The sequence below is a fragment of the Ictidomys tridecemlineatus genome, chromosome 13 (genome assembly GCF_052094955.1).
Source record: "Ictidomys tridecemlineatus isolate mIctTri1 chromosome 13, mIctTri1.hap1, whole genome shotgun sequence".
Lineage (NCBI taxonomy): Eukaryota > Metazoa > Chordata > Mammalia > Rodentia > Sciuridae > Ictidomys > Ictidomys tridecemlineatus.
Window position 1 is genome coordinate 46,403,015 of NC_135489.1, and position 23,723 is coordinate 46,426,737.

The following is a 23,723-nucleotide window of genomic DNA, read 5'->3' on the forward strand; positions in this document are numbered from 1 at the left end:
TAAGGTACTTAATTGGGCTGCTGTACCTTCATTGGGTACACTCCTTTTGTAAGATTAGAGTACATCATGCAAATACACATTAGCATGGAGTTAACTTGAGGTAGATTAACTCAAATTTCATGGCAACTCAGATTAAAGTATTCCTGATTATTTTTGTATACTTACGTAAGAAATTCATAAAGAATCAGAAAGGCTGTGCTTCTGAACAGTATTTTTAAATATTTGGTTTAGTTACTTCTAGTCACAGAATAGGGCTAGATACACACTATGTATCAAGTATACTATATACTGAAACAGCAAGCAAGGCTTCATTGCATTCACTAACTTCAGTGTAATTCCAATGGATATTAATGCATAGTTCTTGAAAAATTTTGGCTACTTACATGATGTCAGACATTGCAAATGACTCAACTTGTTCCTCTTAATAGATTTAATAGATTGTTTAATAGATTATTTTACAATGCAAGATGCAAGATAGATGTTAAGAATATTTCCCACTGGCAACAGTTTATTTTTGTGACTCAACTTAATCTTGATGTTGAATTACCAGATTATTGAAAATAATTTTATTACTAAATTTGGTATAACACTGTGGCTGTCATTTGTAATTCCAAATTTCAAATTTACCTGTTAATCTAAACCTCCAGACTCAAATTTTAAAAAAAAAAAAAAAAAGAGAGAGAAACAGAACTAGATGATTTCTGGCAAAAGTTTTAATTTTTTTTTTTTTGGTAGTGGGGATTGAGCCCAGGGGTGCTTAACCACTGAGCCACATCCCCAGCCCTTTGTTTTTTTGAGACAGGCTCTAACTTGCTCAGAGCCTAGCTAAGTCGCTGAGGCTAGCGTTGAACCTAGTATCTTTCTGCCTCAGCTTCCCCAGCCGCTGGGATTATAGGTGTGTGCCATAGCACCTGGCAAATTTTGAATCTTTGATACTATGACTCTGTCAAGCAAATGCATGATTGGCTGGACATTTTTATAAAGCTTGTTATCTGTGATTTTTCTTGAGCTTAATGCTAACTTCCTCTAAAATCTATTAGTAAAATATCTGATAATGGGGCTGGAGATGTGGCTCAAGTGGTAGCACGCTCGCCTGGCATGTGTGCGGCCCGGGTTCGATCCTCAGCACCACATACCAACAAAGACGTTGTGTCCGCCGAGAACTAAAAAATAAACATTAAAAATTAAAAAAAAAAATCTGATAATATGTTCATTTAAAATACATTTTCATTGTTCTTCATTTTTTTTCCCTTAAAATTCCATGTTTTTGTTTGGAACCATTTTCCTTCAATCTTAAGAATTTAGGATAGTATTTTAGGGCAAGACTGCTAGTGATGAATTGTCTCAGCTTTTCTTTGAACATGTCTTTATTAAAATTTTGAAAGCTACCTAGAGTATAAAATTGTAGGATGTCAGTTATTTTCTTTCAGCAATTTAAAGATGTCATTCCATCATCACCTGGGTTTCAGTTTAAGAAATCGGCCATCTGGTTAATTATTTGAAGGTAATGCATTTTTCCCCCCTTCTGGCTGTTTTTAAGATTTGCTCTTTATGATTTTCAGCATCTTACTCCTATGTGTCTAGGAATGGTCTGTTTGCATTTCTGCTGCTGGGGTTTTGAAGAAATTCTTGAATTTGTGGGTTGATGTCTTTTGTTGTTTCAAGTCTCCACATTGTTTTCACTATTGCTTCTGCCCATCCTCTCCCTCCCATTATTCATATTAGAAGTTTCCAGGGTGTTCCATGTATTTCCTATGCTCATTTCTCTTTTTTAATCTCTTTAGTTTGCATGTTTTCTTTTGATCTGCATCCCAGCTTACCTATCTTCTATTTGTATGTAATCAACTATTAAAGTTATCAATTGAGAACCTACGTTTGGATTCTGTTTCACTTTTAGCACTTCCTTTTTATTTATTTATTTTTTTATTAGTTGCTCATGACAATACAATGATCTTGACATATCATACATTTGATTTAAATGGGGTATGAATTCTCATTTTTCCACATGTACAGGTTGCAGGATAGCATTTCCTTTTAATTTTAAAAAGATTTCAATTCTCTAGTGCAATTCTCCATTTTAAGTCTATCCTCATATTTTTATTTTCTTGAGTATATTAATCAGTTAAAGTTCTTCTCTACTAACTCCAATGTGTAGATCACGTGTACAACCTGCTATCTGATCTGCCCCCCAATTGCTGGTTACATGATTATCTTCTGGTGTGTCTAACACTTTTTTAAATCAAATGCTGGACATTGTGAGGTTTCAGACAGGTTTATATTCCTCCAGAGATGACTCACTTTCTTCTGCTAAGCAGAGGGGGCTGATTGTTTTAATCCAGTTATGGGCAGAGTCTGGGTTGTAGTGTTGGTAAGGTATATATGTAGTCCGTCTGTTTAACCCCGTTGCTGAGTCATAGCCCTCTATATCTTTCAACAAGTCTGGTGTGTTTCCCAGCGCATCTCCCCATGGTAAGTCCTGAACTTTATTATTGTTCTCCTCAGCACAGTGAAAGCAATTTTTGTAGAACTTTCTTTATTGTGATAAAAATGAACATAAAACTTACCATTTACTCATTATTTTTCACAATACCTTTATTTACTTATTTTTTATGTGGTGCTGAGGATCAAATCCAGTGTCTCACAAATGCTAGGCAAGCCTCTAGCACTGAGCTACAACTCCAGCCCCCATTTACTTTTTAAAAAATATTTTTTATCAAGGTTTCTTAGCCTCCTTTCCTGTATAACTTCAAAATCCGACAAACATTTTAAGGGGAAAATTGTGAATAAGGCTTCCTAGGTCTCTAGTTTTGTCACTCAAGCATGAGTTGACCAGTTTTTTTGGGTCCTCTGTCTCCTAGTGGCCAACCTCAGTTCTCAGCATCTGGTCCCCAAGGAAAAACAAAATTTAGCTCACCTCTTGGAAGCTTCTTCTCTCTCTCTAAACTTAGGACTGCAAGCCATTGTTGCTTGGCAGCTCTCTAGTGCATTTAAAGAGATTATTTTTGTAATTTATCTGTATTTGCTAGTTGTTCTTGATGGAATATTCATTTGCAACAACCGAATCTATCCTATGGGACAACTGAATATCCTTTTGACTTAAATTCAGAGGCTTTCCCTAGCTTACCTACCTTTTTATTTCAAGAATTATTGATTTAGGTTGTGAAAACACTTGCCTGGATCAGTGGAAATACATCTCCCTCAAATTCTAAGTCCATTTTCCACTTTTTTTCTGTCAAATATCTTATCAAGATACATTGATGGCCTAAATTTCATCTTTTATTTGTTCTGTCAATATTTGGAGAAATGTTGACAGTGAAAAAGGTCCAGACATATGAGTGAACAAATGGTTAGAAGGAAAATAAACAGGTTTAAGAAAAAGCAAATCTTTAAGTGGATAATAGAAACACTTGAATGAAGAGAATAACATGTTGGGTAAATACATATTCACTAAGTAATTGCTATTAAATCCTTTACTATTGCTTTCCCCCCTCTTTAACTTCAGAGTTATAGATGAATTCATTCCTATTTTTTTAAGTTTTGCAATTATAAGTGACATGCTGAACAAGGATCTCTCCTCATTTCCAGTGGAGGAATATAGTCCATTGATTCTTACTTTGTAATGTATCTTGTAACCACTGAGTTGACTGTAGTCTCATTTAGAAATTGTGTTATATTCATCTTTGTATTATTAGCTGCTAGTTCTGGTATGAAACACATAATCATGAAGTGGCTATAGTTTCATTTCATGCATCCTAATTTTATTTCTTTTCCATTCCATTGCCACCATCTTGGCTCTGGTGCTTTCTGTACTTGGAATACAATAGATTACTAAATTTTTCTCTTGCATACTCATCCTCCTTGCTCCACCTGCCAAATACATTTTATATCTCTCTCTGATGATTCTATCTAAACTAATTCATTATTACCTAGCTTAAAAATTTTTCTGTCAGAGGATGCTTGAAGCTTTTAATGATTGTTAGTTTTCCCTGTAGTTATAGAAATATTTAATTTGCTTCATACTAATAACTTGGGAACTTGTTAAAAATACAAAAACTCTGGATTACACCTGGATCAAAATTCCCAAAGGAGACTGAGAATCTTTACCTATCAAGCATCCAGGTAATTTTTACTATATTGAATATAGATTCTAACTCCAGCCCTTTGAGACCACGGCAGTCACTAAATTTTTGTCCTTCTATTTATTCATTATAAATTGAGAGGCTGTTAAATTATCACGAAGGCTCCTTCTGACAGCATTGTAGCATTTCCAAACTTGGTTTAATTTCCTGATTTATATTATCCCCCCTCACCCCCCCACCCCCCGCTTCTCTAGGTTAACCTATCCAAATGCTGTTTGGGCTCTAATCATCTTTAAGATTTCATTGGCACTCAGCTTAAGCTTCTTTGACCTCTTAGGCATTTTTATATGTGACATCTGCTCTCCCACTGGGTAACAGGATCTCACCAGTCTCCCTGTAATCCTAAATGCCCAGCATAAGGTGGATATACAATGTTTATTGATTTTTATTTTCTGCTCAAGACCATGAACTCTTGCTTTTGCCATTTGCTTTATTCCAATAAAAGCTATGCTGAAAATCTTTTTAGCCCAATGAGCTTTCTTTATTGAACTGAAGATATCCAACTCATATTCTATTTACCCTATAAATTTTCTTTTGTGATTGCTCATCCTCTAGTTTCCCACTGATTATTTCTCCAAAAGTAGCTCTCTTCTGGCCTCTGCTGGTGTGAAAGCAGAAAAATAATTCATGAATTCTTTGCTTGACTGTGCTAGAGAACCCAAAGTGTAAATTCACTACCCAACCATTCTAACATCAAGTTCAAGAGAAAGACTCTGAGATGTCTCTGAAACTGCTACATATGTTGAAAATAGACAAATTAATGGTAGAATTTGAGACGCAATTCAAATGTTTATTTTTGAATGAAAGTTTTCAAAATTAAATTCATGCTTATTATGTTAATGTGCCAGAGACAATGGAGTAAGACCCTTAGAGTGTTTCATTAATGTTGGTAAATAAATGAGTTTGTGCTATTTAAGTAACACTTCTTTTTTTGGAACAAAATTGTGACTTAAAGACAATCTTCAATTTTGTCGTCTTTCAAAGTTATTATTTTAGAGCATCTGAGAAGACCCTGCCTTCATCTTAAAATACACACCTCAGAAGCAGTTTATTTTGAGTTACTAATATACTGGGTGTAGTAGCAGCAGACTTTTCAGATGGACTGTGGGAAAATATTTCACTGCATGAAAGGTTTTTAGGGTGTGTGTTTCATTTGGCTTTTCTCTCAAGGTAACATATTATGTCTTCTACATACATTTGGATACCCGCGATGAACATCTTCAATCTAACTCCTTTGGCAACCTTAGATTTTAAATGATTTAATTTAAGTACCTGTTAACCAAAGGCATGAAAGGTGTTAAGTGCTAATATAGAGGTTCTGCATGTCTCCATAAGTTTAAATCAGAGCTTTTCAACACCAAAATCTTACAACCTGGGCTGGGGTTGTGGCTCAGCGGTAGAGTGCTCTCCTCGCACGTGCGAGACCCTGGTTTTGATCCTCAGCACCACATAAAAATAAATAAGTCAAATAAAGGTATTGTGTCCAACTACAACTAAAAAATAAAAATTTTTTAAAAAAAGTTTACAACCTGAAATTATATATAAACTATATATCATCAGCAAAAATATGTGTTTGAATGAATATACAAATACTTTAAAATGTAAAAAGCCTCTTTATATACACTATTTTTAAAAGAAAAGTTTGAGAGTGCACTATGTCATAAACTGCCACTTGTATTTAAATGTACCCTTCTGATTCAAGTGGTCTAAAAAATGTCTGTTTTGGACTGGGCGAATAGCTTGGTGATACAGTGCTTGCCTAACACGTGTAAGAGCATGGGTTTTTGATCTCTGAAACTTAATTAAAAAAAAAAAAGAGCCTATTTCATTACTCCATTTAAGGGTAGAAGTGGTCAACAGCAGATAAAAAGAGAGAACTCAGTTCCAAACACACAGGGTGACTGAAGATAAAATGAAAAATACTAGTTACAAATGGGTTAGAGGTTTGAAGTTACAATCAGGTAGACAATCTATTCCTCTCTCTGCTTAGGCTGCCTTCTAAAAAGCAAAATCTACTGTAGGTATACAGTGGAAACCTACATTCTGTGGTGCCCTGTTCAAATCTAGGCATCTCTCCAACTCCTGGCATGGGCACTATTCTATTGGGGATGTGAGCTCTGACTCTGGAAGTAGACAATTAGGATCTAATTCTAACTTTCCAGTTATCAGAGGTAACCATGTGACAATTCTGGCCACTGAGATTTTTAGGAACCCTGAGAAGTAAAGACTGTTTATAAGGTTATTTAGGCTTAGTGAAGCATTCCATTCAGTATCTCTTCTTATTTCTGCTTACATAAGACTGCCAACATATGGATTAAAGGAACATGCAAAACAGACTCTGGTTAAAAAAATCCCATGAAAAGGTGACCCACATGTGATCAATTACCTTAATGACTGAGTTACTACCACTGGGAGGATCAGAAAGTTTCTAAATTGGTGTCTATTCTGAGGCCAAATGGAAAGTTCATAACATTAGTCAAACCAGAGAAATAAAATAAATGAACCTGAACACATGGGCAGAGAAGAACTCAATAAAAATCAGCTTGAAAAATGTACCAGAAACAAAACAAACTACGATTAAAAGAAAATTTGTGAAGGCTAGAATATTATGAGCAGATTAAAGGATAATGTTAATTTATAGTTTTCTGGTATCTGTGAAATACACTGAAAAGAATTTATTACAGAGTAATATGTCATTTCCATTCAAAAGAAGCTAAAGAGTTAAATGGGGGGCTGGGATTGTGGCTCAGTGCCAGAGCACTTGCCTAGTGTGTGTGAGGCACTGGGTTTGATTCTCAGCACTGTATGTATCAATACATAAAAAAATAAAGGTCCATTGACAACTAAAAAAAATTAAAAAAAAAAAAAAGAGTTAAGTGGGTTACTAAAATTTAGCCTTTTAAAAAAATGTCACTGGTATGAACTACCAAAGAGCAAATGATTAAGAGAATGAAAATCTGCAATGATTAACATGAAGTCACGCTGAATGTAAATATAAGGATGATGGAGTAAAAAGAAAACATCTGTGAGGAACAAATCATGGACAACAATCATCATATTTTCAAAACTATAATTACCAAATAAAGTAAATAACAACTCTTAAGTTAGAGTGCAAAATGCACCTTATTATTTTAAAGGTGCAAAAGCAAGAAATATAAACACATCCACCTTTTAAATAGTTGCATGGTAAGGTAATGACATTTAGAAACATTTTTAATAGAAAAATGATTTATAAATCAATTTACAAAAGATCAAAAAATCAATGTTTAATACCAACTTAACTATAAATAACTAATAGGGGAAAAACTGTTCTCTATCCTTCTGTTTTCGCTTCAAAATCTATGTCTTCTGCTCCTTGCCTTTTGGAGAAAACATTGCGTTGTAAGGCTGCCGTCTTTTTGGACGAGGACAAAGATCAAGATCTTCCTTAATGTAACCTTAAAAACAAATTATAAATTTAGAAGAGTATACTTGCAACATAAATTTATTTCTGTACACACCCAGTAACTATTTGTCTTTATATAATGCCTTTTAAGTTTGTGTGGTTCTTGTGATTTTTTTTTTTTAGCTGTGCAACACAATGACTGTATTACTTAGCACCAGTCTGCTCATTTATAGTAACAGTAAAAGCTGCTAACATTTATCAAAGCTTTGATATGTTAACTCAGACAACCCTCACACTCCTGTGAAGCAGCTTCCACTATACCTATTTTACTCATGCGGTAATGGAGACCCAGGGAGTTTGAATCAATTGATCAAGTTCACAAAGCTAGGAAGTGGAAGAGCTGGAACCTTGCCTAACCTCTAATTCCAGAACCAAAGTTCTTAGGTATGTTCCTATTCTGCCTCCCAGAGGTTGTAAATGGGAACAAAACATGAACTCTATTATGGTAAATTCTAGGTGCTTATTAAAGATTTTTTTGAATTAGTTGTTTATTAGATGACATGCATTTATACTCTTCAGACCATTAAGATTCTCCCACGGTGTTTCCACTCATGTAATTTTCAGGGAAGGACTGTGCTCTGCCACACTTTTGGAACTTACCAGGGGTACAAACACAGGTTCTAGCCTGATTGTATGATCCAATGTAGCGACCGGGCAGACAGAGATTATATCAAGGAGACTTATTCCAATTTGTTAATGAGGAAAGTGAAAATATGATTAATAGCTATCCAAGACTTTGCATCTTTTGGAAAAACTATCTCACAGTAAAATATATAAAAACCTTCCTAAAAGTGAGTAAGTTTCTTCCATTTTGCTAGTCATACATCTAGACCTACAACTCCTAACTGAGGCTAGCATAAGATAGCAAGGTTGAACTGAAATTCTAGATGATAATCTTTATTTTCTAACGCTTATTCAATGCTACTCTATCTTCTTGTGGGTAAAACTTTTAGATATTTATCTAAATCTAGGCGTAAGACCTGAGAGCTACTAAATGTCATAAATTTGAATTTCAAGTTATATATACTCTGAACTTACTATATTTTCAGTCTCATCTCAGAAAACATATTACAATTTTCATAAAACTCATAATAAGACTTTCATAAAACCACAAGACTTGGCCTATAACCAGGGTGTCTTCAGATCATGGTGAAAACAGCAAAATATACTAAGAATTCAGATTAATCTCTGCTTAGCTAATATATTCTGTCCTATTGGCTTTTTTCTAAACATTTTCTTCATTGAGGTGCACTGGGAACATAGCAAACTGCACAAATTTAACATGAACATTTATCCATCCCTTATGTTTTAGAATGATTGTGAACTAAAAAGTTTCATAAGGCATAAAAGTACATTCTTTTATTAAAAGAATATATAATTAAATGTCTGTGCAAATCAGATTTATACAGACAAAAAAGTATCTAAGCATGCAGTAAACACAGGGAGTAAAATCTTGAAATAAAGAGGTCCTACCACAAAGACTAGCTATTAGATGCTCTTATAAGTTCCCCTAGAATATTTTCATAGTGATGGGTTTGTGCAATGGATGCTGCTTAACTGAATGACTCTTTTAAAGGCAAGGACTCTAGATCATTTAATTTTATTTAGAACAATGGTCACAATGAAGTTCCAAAATGGAACAATGATTATGAGTGATTATGAATGATTATATTGCCCAAGTACAGTCATGCGTGGCTTAATGATGGGTGCATGTCCTGAGAAATATGTCATTAGACAATTGTATTGTGAGGACTCCACAAAGTGTATGAACACAAACTAAGATGGAAACATCATTGCTGGGCAATATAATCCTATGGAACCACTGTTGTATATGTGACCCATTGTTGACTGAAAGGTCATTATGCACTACATGGCTGTACTGAGAATGATTAGATTGATAGTCGCAGCCTGAGCACAGAAATGGGAGTATGCCGACCCAGAGACAGTATAACATGAGGACTTCAGAGCACTACAACTAAATTTGAGAGAAAATTAATATAAACCAAGAAAGCTAAAGTATGAATTTTTAAAACACTGCACTTCTAGTGAGTGATAATGCTGACAAGATAGCAACAAAAATCATTACTCATGATCTTTTACTGGCAGTTTTAAAAGATGTGTACATTCTTAAATTAAATGTAAGTGCCATATTTGAAGGAGCCAGCAGCATGTCAATAATCTAACAAACATCTTTTTTTTTTTTTTTTTTTTTTTAACTCAGATACAGTTTTTAAACACCTGGCATTCTGGATTAAGTGAGGTTTCAAAATATAAACTTTGTAACAGATTCTTTTATTAAAAAGTCTCTCATTCAAGTAAAATCATAAATTATGTCTGATCTCAAACTATCAGAGGAGTTGAAGGCAAGTCTTTTATCTTTACAAATTTATTATTATGTTACATAACTAGTACTTAATTTGCGCAGAAAAAGGTTTATGTCCAGACTTAGGTATATACAATATTAAAACAACTAATTCCAAAAGTTTTACAATCTATATTCTCACCTCTTTCCATACAAGTCTGTGTGGAAGGAAAACCAACTTCCCAGAAATTCTCTGGTGTGTTGGGTGGAATGTAGCGAAATCGGTGTCTTGAGCAGGCAGCTAACTTCTTCTCTCGTTCTTCTGCTGGCATATCTGCATAATACTAATAACAAAAATTGGAAAGTGTTTTCAATTAGGAATAAAAAAAAAAGAGTGTCATGCTAATTTACCATAAACTAGAAGCCAAACATGTCACTGTTTGAAATATTAAGTATTCTAAGGAAACTTAATACTCACTGGTAATAATATCAGTAATTAAAACTTGTAGTATTAATTATTTACAGTAATCAGTGCTGGTAATGGTCTGTAAAATGTTCGCTTCACAAGTCAGAAAAGGAGCTTGCATTACAATATAAATTAATATGCTACCTATTCCATCAATAACAACTTGCAATAAAAAACAAAAAATGTATCTGCCTCAATAATCCAACTCATTCTCATGAAAATGGCCTCTTATTGTCCTTATACAAAATTTTTATGGACTTGAGGTACTACATTGACTTGTTTACAGGTGTCCTACCCTGTATTTTCCTTTAATGCAAAAAAAAAAAAAAAAGCCATTTGAACTTTACCATGTGCTTCACGACATGTTAATTTGTGTACAAACTCTTCATTCTGCCAGACCAGTAAAAAATTAGAGGTCTACAGTTTTCTCAACTGTTATTTAGATACAACATGTGTTTAAAAGAAATTTATTTTTATCTCTATAGAGGTTTTTTTTTAAATAACAAATCTTCAACTTATGTGAAGCAATTCTGTTTCAAAAACTTTTAAGTTACAGCAGTCACAGGAAAAACAGGGAATAGTCAGAAACAATCAAAGAATGATCATGAGTACTGCTTTTTGATTTGTTTTTAACACTGTCATGGCTTTATTAAAAAACACAGTTGCACAAGAGTATTAACCTCAAAGTTTAAGGAGAGATTCTTAAAGAACTTAACACACTATATACATATTAGAATTCAAAGAGCATTAAAATAGGACCCCAAACTTCTACAAAATATAACCCCCCTTACTTATTTGCATGAAAATACCACCCACAAAGCTAAATAAGTTCTTAAAAGTTATCTGGAGGTTCACTATGTGTTGTTTTCAAACCAAAAAACTCTAATTTTGATTGGATAATAAGATGATTGATAAGAAAGTCAATACATAGATTTCATTTTAAAAATAAGTATTTTATAATCTGGCATAGTATTGTAATAAGAATTCTTAGAGACTAAAGCAGGGCATATCAATTGTTAACAATTAGGAGAAAAATGTTAATCTTTTGTACTTTCTGATCCCCCTACTAAATTTATTCCAAGTGTTTTATTTCAGTCAGTTGTGCAACTTTTTAGTTTCTCCACAAATAACCTTTAAAATGACAAGTCATATATTTTAAACTAAAAAAAAAAAGACAAAAAAAACAAAACAAAAACAAGCAGCAGCAGTACTACATTCAGTAATTTAAATGTGTCCCAGTAGAGAAGAATAGCTTCAATTAGTTTACTGACACTTTTAAAAACCTGCATTACAAATATTCAAAACAAAGAAAAAATTTTTAGATAGTCAAGCTAAACAAAGAAATAACCTTGAAAATGGAGCCTCCATGACAAAAACAGAGATGTACTTGTCTATTCATTATATTTTATTTAGTAACTATGTAAGTAAGCACACACTTGTACTTATTCCAAATATTCTTCTATTTTAATGGTCACTTGAAAATAAGTCTTAATTTTAATATTTAATCTCAAATATTTTTCCAACTGCCTACAATATTCCAATTAAATGCTACATTTGGTAATGTTTTAAAACTATAGGAACAACTAAAGGTTCTACTCAGAAAAATTATAAATACTGCACAGGGTTGGTACCCAAATAATTTGGGATGCAAACTTAAAAATTAACTTAAATGTCTCATTAATTATCAACAGGCAATGACACTGATGCTAATTCAAAAATCCTCCCCTGCTTCTTTACTCTCTTCATCCTACTTATATGGTCTTATGTGTTGTCAGTCAAAATTCTCAGTTTCTTCTACTTTGTTTAAAACCCAGAGAGATCTGAAAAGGTGGTTGAGGTATAAAACTAAAGGTTTTCTGGGTATCCAGAAGTTCCCAGCTTTCTTTTGGGATACAGAGAGAGGAGTCAATAAGAAGGGAAGGTGATCATAAAGAAATTGATGAGGAGAAAAAAATGCATACCTAAAACAAAAGAAAATAAACAACCACTGGCATGTGGCATGTCATGATCTGCAGCCTACAGAAAGGGCTCAGCTGCATGTCTCACTTAGTATAGGCATTGCCTATCAATCACCACAAAATTCATGAATTATATTACTGACTAGAACCTCCCTCAAATCCATAAACTATCTTGCTGAATAGAACCTTTATTATTCTGCTTCTACTTTCCAACTTAATTCATGTGACAAAAAAACCCACCCAAATATCCTTAGCTATTTAAAAAAAAGTCAATGCCTTCAAAATAAAGATCCCTGGATCATCTCTTAAAAAAAAAAAAAAAACCAACTTATTCAAGACACTGTCATTTCATATTACAGATGACTGTAATTTCAGTTAATTTATAAATAACTTTAAAATCTTATGAATGAAATGCACCAAACTTCACTTGTAAAAGCAATCATGTTTTCATTACTAATACAATGAACCTGAACTAGAAAAATTAAGCTTCTAAATATAATTGCTAGAGAATGTCTTAATGGGGGGAGTGTCGATGAAATTTTTTCTCTACATACAACATGATCATTAACAGACTAGTAAATCTTAACTGGAATGATAAGGCAAAAATAGTAAAACCACACTTTTCTATGTTACACAGTATCTTCTTTAGGGATAGCTATCGTACATGAAAAAACAAAGAAGTGATCACTCTACTGCAAACCTAGGAATGTTGAGGAATTTGGTCTTAGAATGATCTAGTTATCTTCTTCCTCTCCATCATCTTCAGCATCTCGTTTCCTCTTTTCCCCCCCTTGAGACTTTCTTCTTCCTTTTCCTCCTCCTCCTCTTCCCCTTCTTCCACATAATCATCATCTTCATCCTGAATTTCTTCTCGGTCAAGTAAGAAAAGCCCACTTCTTCTTCCTCCCCCAATTCTGATCCTGATTCATCATCTTCATCCTCCTCTTCCTCATATCCTTCAGGTGGACCAGCTTCATCTTCCTCCTCATCTCCATTCTCCTTCTCCTCCTTTTCAGAGTCAGGTGCTGCATTATCCTCCTGATTAAATCCATCTAAGAATGTGATTTGTTGCAGCTATTCAAAAATACTTTTTCTGTAATCTTCCAGATTTGTGATCTCACAGTTAAACAAGTCAAGACTTTCAAATTTTTAAGATTTTGCAGAGTTTCTACCGTACTGAGATCTTTGATTTTGTTTCCACTCAGATTGAGGTAGGTAATATTTGGACATATTTCTGCCAGAACTTCCAAGCCTCCAAAAATTACTGTCACTAAGTTCCAACTTTCGAAGTTTGTTTAAGCTGGGAAGTTGGGCCAATAAACTTAATTCCACAATAGCCATACTCAGAAACTCTAGTTCTTTAAAAGTGTCATTCAGGTCTTCAATTTCCCCATGGACACACAGGCAATTATCAAGAACTAACTCTGTCACCTCCCCTGGGACACACAGGCAATTATCAAGAACTAACTCTGTCACCTCCCCCAGGGCGGAAGAAGAGGATTAACTCCATGTTAATCCTCTTCTTTATCTCCATGTCCTCCTCCTGCTCTTCTGCTCCTCCTTTCCCCTTTCCTGCTTTTCCCACTACCCCCAACCCTAAAATTTTAAAAGATCTGAAAATGAATGAAAAGAAATGCAAATTTAAACGCCCACTACCACCAGACAGATGTGGGGGAGAAAGAAAAGAATAGCAAATGGAGTCCAAGGAGTTAGAACTCTAACTCGGCTGCCCCCACCTCCTTGTCCACATACCTGCGTGCGTCTACACACGCATGCACGCACACACACACATATATACACACACGAGCAGTTCCTTCCCCTTCAATGGCTGCTCAGAGCATCTCTAGAGTTTTTTTAAAATAAAGATTGACACTTAAATGCTGTAGGATTCATGAATTCCCCCTTTATATTGTATTTTCAATTAGGATCAAAGGCACACTATTTTTTGCAACCATGATCATAAAGAATTTGAACTGCTTACAGACCTAGATAAAACTTATATGTTAAACTATACAGGTCTTCAAGCTCTAGACCTCAAGAAAACAAAGCAGTAGTTTACAGCTTAACAAAACACAGGTGGTAGTCATACACTCTTAGTCAAATACTTGAGGAGATGAAAATCTACATGATAATTTACCAAAGGTAACTACTGAAAGTGATAGACTTAGGGGTAGAAGTTAAGTTGAAAGCTTTTTTTTTACACATTTTAATTTTACACAGATTAAAGGCTTTAAGAGAGTCTCTGTAACTTTTTTTAAAAAAAAATTATTTATTTTTAGTTGGACAGCATACCTTTATTTGTTTATTTTTATGTGGTGCTGAGGATTGAACCCAGTGTCTCACACGTGCAAGGCAAGCACTCTGCCACTGAGCTACAGCCCCAGCCATGGAACACTTTTTTTTGAGCATGTTTTTCATCATTCTCTTTGCTGTATAGCTTTTATTACCTGAGTCTAGGCTTTGGGATGAGATGACCTTACATAATTAAAGCTTCTTCAAAATAGTGATTTCACTATCTTGAACTATGATCATAAAGAATTTGAACTTCACGCAAACATGGATAAAATTTGCATGTCAAAACTATAGGGTTGGGGTTGTGGCTCACCATGAAACCAAAACGTTATCTGAGAAACAACAATACGCTTGTGCAGCTGTAACATAGCAATCCCAAGAGAGTAGTAGAATCCAGAGAGAGGAGATGGCATGTTAGTTTGCTGTCCCTTGATAAGGACTTCAGATTCTATTTCTCAGTGAGCTGAGAAGACACTGAAGGGTTTTGGGCAGAGGGGTTATATGAATTAACTTTTATTCTAAAATAATCACTAGGGGAGAAAAGACCATTTGCTATTGTGTTTGAAGAATGTTGTAAAGAGATTAGACTTCTGACAAAAAATGGAGATGGGTGTATATGGGAACTCTGTACTTTGTGCTCATTTCTGCTGTGAATCTAAAACTGCCCTAAAAAGCAAATCTTATTAAAATAATAAATAAATAGAGGAGAGTAGTTGGTCCAGGATATTGGCTGTAGAGCTAATGAGAGCATGAAAATGGGATATATTTTCAAAGTAGAATCAATGGAAGGAGACTCAGTGGTGACGTTTGAGAACTGCATGTATACTACATATTCTATGTGGAATAGGCAATGGGATAAATTTAGTAATTATAAGTATATGGATAGTATTTTAAGTACACGAGACAGGATGTGTCACTTCTGGTCATGATGGAATAATGAAATGATTCACCCTCGTATCTTAAAAAAATTATATAAAATGTATGAAACAATGGTTTTCAGAGACTGGACAATAGCATAGAAAATGACTATCAGAAGAAAAGTAAATTGACATTGTTTCTAGCAATGATTTCTAATTAGTAGGATTAGTTCTAGATCATAAAGAATTATGCTTATAACTAAAAGTTGGGAGATTTACTTAGGGAGAACATGTTCTTTAGTTAAATTATGAATTAAAGTTGTGTTATGAAAACTCATGATATAGGTGGTTTTGCTTACATTTCCAAACTGCTTTTCAAAATAGTGATTTCACTATTTTAAACTATGATCATAAAGAATTTGAACTTCATGCAAACATGGATAAAATTTTTGTGTCAAAACTATAGGGTTGGGGTTGTGGTTCAGTGGAACAGCACTTGCCTAGCATGGGTGAGGCACTAGGTTTGTTTCCCAGCTAAATTAAACAAAGGTTCATCAACAACTAAATATGTTAAAAAAAAGAAAAACAAAAACAAAATAAAACTATAGTATTCCCACTATGATTGCATATTTTCATCAAGTGCTTACCTGCATGGCAATATATTTATTTATTTATTTATGTTTTTAAGAGAGGAGGGAGGGAGAGAGAGAGAGAGAAAGAGAGAGACAGAGAGAGAATTTTTTTAATATTTATTTTTTAGTTTTCGGCAGACACAACATCTTTGTTTGTATGTGGTGCTGAGGATTGAACCCGGGCCACACGCATGCCAGGCGAGCGTGCTACCGCTTGAGCCACATCCCCAGCCCCATGGCAATATATTTATACTTTCACATGTAATTTTAATGTGCTTGCTCACCAAATTTTTTAGCTTGTTTTGGTTTAGATCACGTTTTTTATTTTTTGAGATAGGGTCTACTAAGTTGAGGGAATGAATCACAAACTCCTAAATTCAAGTGATCTTCTTGATTGGTACTAAAAGGTGTGTGGTACAGTTCCTGGCTGTGGTTTGGATCTTAAATGTCCCCCAAAAGCTCATGTGAAAGCTTGATCTCCATATGACATTGATACTAGGAGGTGGTGGAACTTTTAGGAAGGTAGGAGCTAGCTGGAGGATGAAGGTCACTGGGGATGCATGCTCTTTAAGGATGTAACAGGCCCCTAGTCCTTTCCTCTCTCTCTCTGCTTCCTGCCTTGTTATAGCTCAAAACAAAAGGGCCAAGTAACCATGGATTAAAACTATGAGCCAAAATAAACATTTTCTCCTCCTAAGTTGTTTACCTTAGGCAATTTGTCTCAGTGATGAAGAGCTGACACATAGTCTAAAGGAAATTTAAATGGGGAAGTAAATTGCTGGGGGAAGCCATCTGACAGCTACTACATAGTGAGAAAAGAAATAGAAAACAGTATATTTTAATAAAACTACAACCTTCTTGGGATTATTATTTAATTAACACTAACTACTTAAACATCCTTCTAAGAATGAAGCAAAGCTTATTCATCACATTTTGTACAGCGAAAAAAGCTTATACTGGTAAGTGTAACTAATCTTCTGCAAGTGCTGGTGAAAGGAATAATGTTATAGTAAAAATTTCCTATTGAAATATCAAAAATTTCCCTGAATAGTACATGTATATGAACCTTTCAAAATAAATACAGAGAAAAAAAAATGGTACCAATGTTTTAAACTGGTCATAAGAACTAAGGCTTAGGCCTCGGATTTGTTTAAGAGAAATTGAGGGCTTTCATTTTCATTCATTCTCTCAGGTCATAGCTCACATATATATATATATTTATTTCTTCTATTATTCCTGGCTCAAACATGGTTTCTGGATATAAATATAATTTGTATCTGTGATTTTTAAATCATGCATTTATAACCTATAAAATAGTGGTTACATTAGTACTTACAATTTCACATTCTTTACATGTGTGTCCAAGCAACTTTCTTCTCTCTTCTTTCTTCCGAATTACCTCAATATGAGGGAAATTTTGTAAGCTAGTCTCTCTGGGGGAACAAAATAAACTAAATTTAATATTAACTCATTTGCTACTGCAAAAATCTTTGGCTTAAGATTTAAATTAACAAAGGTTTAAGCACAGAGGAGAAATAATCCCCAAACACTAATTCATTATATTTGAGATGCACATTCAGTATATTAGAAAAACAATGACATATATGCCTATTATATGTCAAGTCCATTTGTGGATATTTCTTTGTAAGTGAAGGAGAACTATTACTTCTTATTTGTTTCTGATAGAAAATAGTAAGCTAAAGCTAGAAGGTAAAATATAACTAATTAAAAAGCTAATAACTATATTGTTAAACTCAAATTTCAGGGCTAACCTATTTCTCCCTGAAGAACAGATTTATCCATTTGTATGCCATTTGCAATTGTGTACAAAAGAAATATAACCTTTTGCTGCCTCTACTTATCCTGAGTTCTTCAAAATATTGGGCACAATTAAAATTTGTACTTCTCTTTAATGGCCAGGATCCTATTGTGAACCACTAAAAACGTAGGAAGGGTCCAAGCCAGTGAGGTATAGGTATAGGTATAGGTATGCAGAAAAATTAACACTTAAAAGACAGTAAATGAAGAGTTGGTAATTGCACATATATTAAATTTTAGCTGCTGTTTTTATAAGTAAATGAAGTTACAGGTCCTTTTTGTTTTTGTTTGGCAGTACTAAGGATTGACCCCAGGGGTGTTCTACACCAGCTCTTTTTATATTTTATTTTTAGAGTGTCTAAGTTGCCCTGGATGATCTTGAACTTGCAATCCTCCTGTCTCAGTCTCCCCAGCAGCTGGGATGACAGAGGTGTGACACGCACCTGGCTTCCTGCTGTGTTTTCACCTAAAAACTCTCAACTCTGAAGCAATCCGACAATTTAAAAAGAAAGACCAAGAAAGGATGATTAAAAAATATTGCTACAAATATATTTTTTTTTTCCCAAAGAGTTTCATGAAATTGTAAACTTATACAGAACATATCTTGGCTCTATCCTTTCCTTTGAATATTAGCTATTCTATTTTTGAAGTAATTGCAATGTACTAAGGAATCTACTATTAAACTGCCATCAGGAGCAAGACCTTACATAAAGCATCATTTAGAAGGCTACTAAGTTTTTTGTCCCTGACACAACACAATGCATTTTGCCGGGTTTGCTAGAATTCTCTGTGGCGAAAGTAACCAAGTTAAATTGATACCTTTATCATCTTTTCTTTATGTATATCTTATGTATCTGGCTATTTAATAGCTTCAGAATAAATAAAAATAAATTTTTTTAAAATTAGTGCGCCTCTATAATGACAATTATTACTCTATAGTTCTACTTTCAGATATCTATCCCAAAGATACATAAGTAAAAATACAAAAAGGGGGAGTACAAAGCTATTCATAGCAGCAATTATGTGTGCTAGCATGACTGTAAACAAAGTGTCCATTGCTAGGGATAAAACATGAAGTTACTGCACAGCAAAACAAAAACAAAAACTGTAACTACTTTCTTTTAAAAAATGAGTGATAGCCGGGCATGGTGACGCACACCTGTAATCCCAGCACCTAGGGAGGCTGGAGGATTTCGAGTTCAAAGCCAACCTCAGTAATTTAGTGAGGTGCTAAGCAATTCAGTGAGACACTGTGGTCTCTAAACAAAATACGAAAAGGTCTGGGGATATGGCTCAGTGGTCAAGTGCTCCCAAGTTCAATCCCCAGTACCAAAAAACAAACAAAAAAAGTGTGGTGCTAGTAAAAATTCCTATATTTGTAAAGTTTAAGAGCTTGGAGATATTCCAACAAAGAGCTCTGTTGTACTTCTAATCTCCTTGCTTGTAGTAGTAAAGACTCACTTACCTCTGATCATCTTTAAAATATGGTTCCACAAATGCTCTCTGCTTGACCTTATCTTGTTTATCAACATGTGCTATAAACAAAACAAGAATGTAACAAAATGAGTGTAGAATTTAATGAGAAATAATTAGCTTGTTCAGAAAGAAATATGACATGTATCAAAACTACCCTTTTTATTGAGTTTCATACTCTAGACCCCTGGGCAACTCATTTAAATTTTCTATCACTACTTTTTCTTTTTCATTCACATAACGAAAATGGTGCTGATTGAACCACATCTCAGTTACTAAACACCTACATCTCAGAAAGTATTTTAAAAAAAACTACTCAGATATTCATTATTATCATCTGGCAAGAAAGAATAATAGAAGGTTGCTTTTAGTACATCTCACTTACTTGTCCTGTTTATTTTTCATAATGTGTCTTTAAAGTAGGTTATAACTATAAAATAGAGCATTTGATCAGAAAATGGGGACAAAATTTAAGAACTAGAACTCAGAACATGGGATCTGAATTTCAAGATGTCTAGACTCAAATTAGTACAACTGTTATCTAATCTGAATCAGAATTTACTCAGCATTGTGTTAAGTTCTGGACACACAAGGTACAACAAGAAAGACCTCATCTCTTGTCCTTATGGAGTCTACATTACAGTGAGAGAAATAGAACTTAAGAAAGAAAGTGGACAGTTAACATTAAGCAGGTGAATGAACAGTTAAGGTTTACCTGAGAAAGAACACAGAGGTAGTAACTGATAAATGAAAAGTTAGCCATGAAAAGAGGTGGGGGTGGGGATGTTACAGGTAATGGTCTGGAAACAGGGAAAAGTATGGTATGTTACGGTACTATGAGAAGGCTAGTATGGTTGAGATTTAGTGAAGAAAGGTAAGGACTGGGAGAGATGAGACTGGAGAGGTGGGCAGATATCAGAACACGATGGGCCTCAAAGTCTAAGAGAAGGAGTTTCAATTTCCCACAGTGATTTTTCTCTCATTAAATAACTCAGTTATGCCTGTTTTAAAACTACATTATTATATGGTATGTTTGTTTATCATTTTCTAATAATTTCTTTCCTACTAGATAAGTAATATTCCATTCATGTGTTGATAATTGGGTTGTTTCCAGTTTTGAGCTATTTTAAATAGTATGGTTAAAAACATTTTAAACACATTATTTTGTATATTTTATATTTTCTTGGGTAATCCATCTAGGATTCAAATTGCTGGGTGATGGATAGCTATATAAAATGTACAAACCTCTATGAAGCTATTAAAAAAATTGCTTCCCAAACCATTTTCAAAAGTAGTCTTAACAATTTTATATTTCTATCCTCTGTATGTGGAAGTTTAAGCTGCTCTTCAACCTTTCCAATATTAGGTATTACTAGTCTTTTTAATAATCTCAGTGGGTGTGAAGCAGTATTTGTTCCCTGATGTCTGATAATGCTGAACATCTCTTCCTGTGCTTAATGGCTATTCAAATATCTTCTAATCACTGATGAATTTTAAAGTAAAAAGAATACAATCCAGTCTATATTTAAAGTACATCCTTCTTGATATTCTGAAGAGGAGAAACAACTGATACAAAAGACAAATTAGAAGGTCTATGATAAAATAGGTGAGACAGCAGTGGTTTGCTGCCAAGGGGGAGAGAAGTGAAGTGACATAAAATATATTTTAGAGCTAGTACTGCTACCTATGGTATTAGACAAGGTGAGGTTAAATATGAGACACCCCCACTTCTATCTTTAGCAATGAAGTAGAGAGGTACTATGGTTAATGAGATCTGGAGAAGCAAATGAAGATCAAATTTGGGTAGAAAAATAACGATTTCTAATTTGACTATATTAAGTTAAAGATGCTTATCAGATGTCAAATAGTCAGCTGGATTCAATAAGGATTTCAGAAGAGAGAGGACTTGGACAAGTATAATGAAGATACAGAAACATGTGCACTTGGCTTCCAGAACAGTACATCTGTCTTTCCCTCTTACCACACAATCTAAAGCTTTTTCTCACTTTCCTTTGTTGGTTCTTTGTTTCTCTGAGATATTAAAGTTGCCATGTTGTAGAGGTCAGAACCCTAAATGTTTCTTTTTTTTATTTGTTTTTTAATACCAAAGTGATTTCACTCATATTTCATGGCTTTAAACACCATCTACTTGCTGATGACCTTCTGCCCTCAGATTGTTTATTCTGGATTTCTTGTCCATACTCTAAATACATGCCAACTGCCTTCTAGATACTTTCACTTGCATGCCTAATTAAGTATTTAGATATTACCTCAAAAAATGGTCTTTCTAATGAAGGAAGACCAAATAGGACTTTGTAATATAGGGTTGAGAAAATTAAATAAATGGACAATAATGCATTATTAAGCCTTGGTTAATTAGCTTTTTGAGTTGCTTACTGAACTCAGTTTAACGGAGAAGCCATAATTTAAAGAGAAAACAGCCTTACTATTTGGTTTCTTTGTGGCAGCAGACAATTCCTCCTCTTCATCTTCCATCTGGGAGAAATTATCTGTCAAACAAGATTTGTATTCTTCATGTGTTGTCTGATCAAACATATCTTCCAAGCTATCGTTCATTTTATTTTCTCCATCTATGTTTAAAAAAAAAAAAAAAGCACTGGCTTAGAACAAAACTAGCTTTCTGCTTTCCATGTAGACCAAGGAGAAACCTATAATAACTGCCACAAAATATGTAATGAGGCTTTTAGGGACTCTTGTTACATGTGGTTTACAGGCTTTACTTTGAAGAGTGTTCTTTTTATGAAGAGATGTATGAAGAACTTATAGATTCAAGTGTATAAGATGGTTCTAAGAATGTTACCTGTAAACTTTGTTTAAAGTGAATATAAATGGGCTAAAAACTGTAATGTATATAATGACATGCTTAAAAACAATTCTTTAAAACATAACTATTAAAATATAGGTTCTAGGCAGAGTTGTGAAGTGTTCTTTAAGTGAACAGACATAAATAAGTGATGTTTGTGAACATGTGTTAAAAATGTGATCCTAAAAATAATAGTTACAAGCAGTGATATTAAGGGTTAACTCAGTGACTGTAAGTGATTAACAAACTATAATGTATACATTGAGATATTTAAAGGCACTTCTTAAATCATGATTCTTATGGTGAGGCTTAAATTATACTTGGTGTATGAGGCAAAAATAAACTCTCATGTCCTGGTAGTTATCTGAGTATTTACAATGGTTTTTAATATCCTTTACTCATGTGAAGAAAATGCTAGTTTTTGTTACTGACATAACCAGCTTACAAACATCAAAGCCTCTTCCCCGTATCAGTTCATGTACAATTCATATAAACCAAAAGGAGGCTTACCAAAGAAGCTGTGAGGAATAAAAAATACAACAAAATAAATGACAATAAGCACCAAGTTTAAACAAAAATTGTATAAACAGTGGATATTAAAACCTATCTAATTTTTACTTGTTTTTCTAATGAAGTAGGAAAAACAGTATTTTCTCGTATCACCATTAGCACTTGATAGTTTAAATTTATAGAAATAATAATCCAATGCCCAATTTGATAAATAGAAGTGCTAAGTTCATCTTTCGAGTTCTAACTACATTTCCCATTACATAATTACATTTTATTTATTTATTTAGGTACCCTGTATTGAACTCAGGGGCACTTAACCACTAAGCCACATCCTAGCCCTATTTTGCATTTTATTTAGAGACAGAGTCTCACTGTGTCGCTTAGTTCCTCACTTTTGCTGAGGCTTGTTTTGAACTCTGGATCCTCCTATCTCTGCATCTCGGAGCTGCTGGGATTACAGGTATGCACCACAGCACCTTGCTCATAATTACATTTTAAAATACATTAGAATTTAAGAAAAACCAGAAACATATTTAGCTGGCTAACAAATGTGACAAAACAAATCAGGCATGGTGATGCTCACCTATGATCGCAGCAACTTGAGAGGCTGAGGCAGGAAGATCTGAAGTTTGAGAACACCCTTAGCAACTTAGAGCCTAAGTGAAAAAATGCCCATGCTCAATCCCTAGTACCAAAACAAAACCCCAAAAACAAAGCAAAACAAAAGCAAAAACAAAACTGACAGAATACTGGTCAGATGAGATTACTCTACTACCTCTCCGAAACATACTGTACTATCACTCTCACCTTGCCTTTTCTCCTTGACTTACCATCATCTATCATACCATGTATTTCATCTACCATACTATATATCTGCTTGTTTCTTTCCCATTAGAATATAAGTTCCATGAGATAGGTATTTTTTCTTTTTTTAAATTTTCAGTTCCTAAAATACTTCCTGGTATGGAATTTTTGCTTGTTATTACTGAGTGATTAAATATTTATTT

At 34.0% G+C, this 23,723-nt stretch overlaps 1 protein-coding gene and 1 pseudogene across 6 annotated transcripts in view; both read right to left on the minus strand.

The window, feature by feature from the left end:
• Positions 1–7,334: 7,334 nt before the first annotated feature.
• Positions 7,335–23,723, minus strand: part of Rbbp8 (RB binding protein 8, endonuclease) — an 88,159-nt gene continuing 71,770 nt past the window's right edge. For 5 of the 6 annotated variants that reach the window (XM_040274405.2, XM_005329035.5, XM_013360225.4 and 2 more), the window contains exons 15-19: positions 21,830–21,973; positions 19,375–19,444; positions 17,428–17,524; positions 10,089–10,230; positions 7,335–7,576 (exon numbers count right to left, since the gene is read on the minus strand). In XM_040274405.2, the coding sequence (XP_040130339.1) occupies positions 7,479–7,576; positions 10,089–10,230; positions 17,428–17,524; positions 19,375–19,444; positions 21,830–21,973 (551 nt within the window). In that variant the 3' untranslated portion in view covers positions 7,335–7,478. Of the gene's footprint in view, positions 7,577–10,088; positions 10,231–17,427; positions 17,525–19,374; positions 19,445–21,829; positions 23,373–23,723 lie in introns of those variants that run through there. The other variant, XM_078030271.1, reaches the window with a different exon arrangement.
• LOC144369839 (acidic leucine-rich nuclear phosphoprotein 32 family member E pseudogene) lies at positions 12,730–17,421 on the minus strand (annotated as a pseudogene).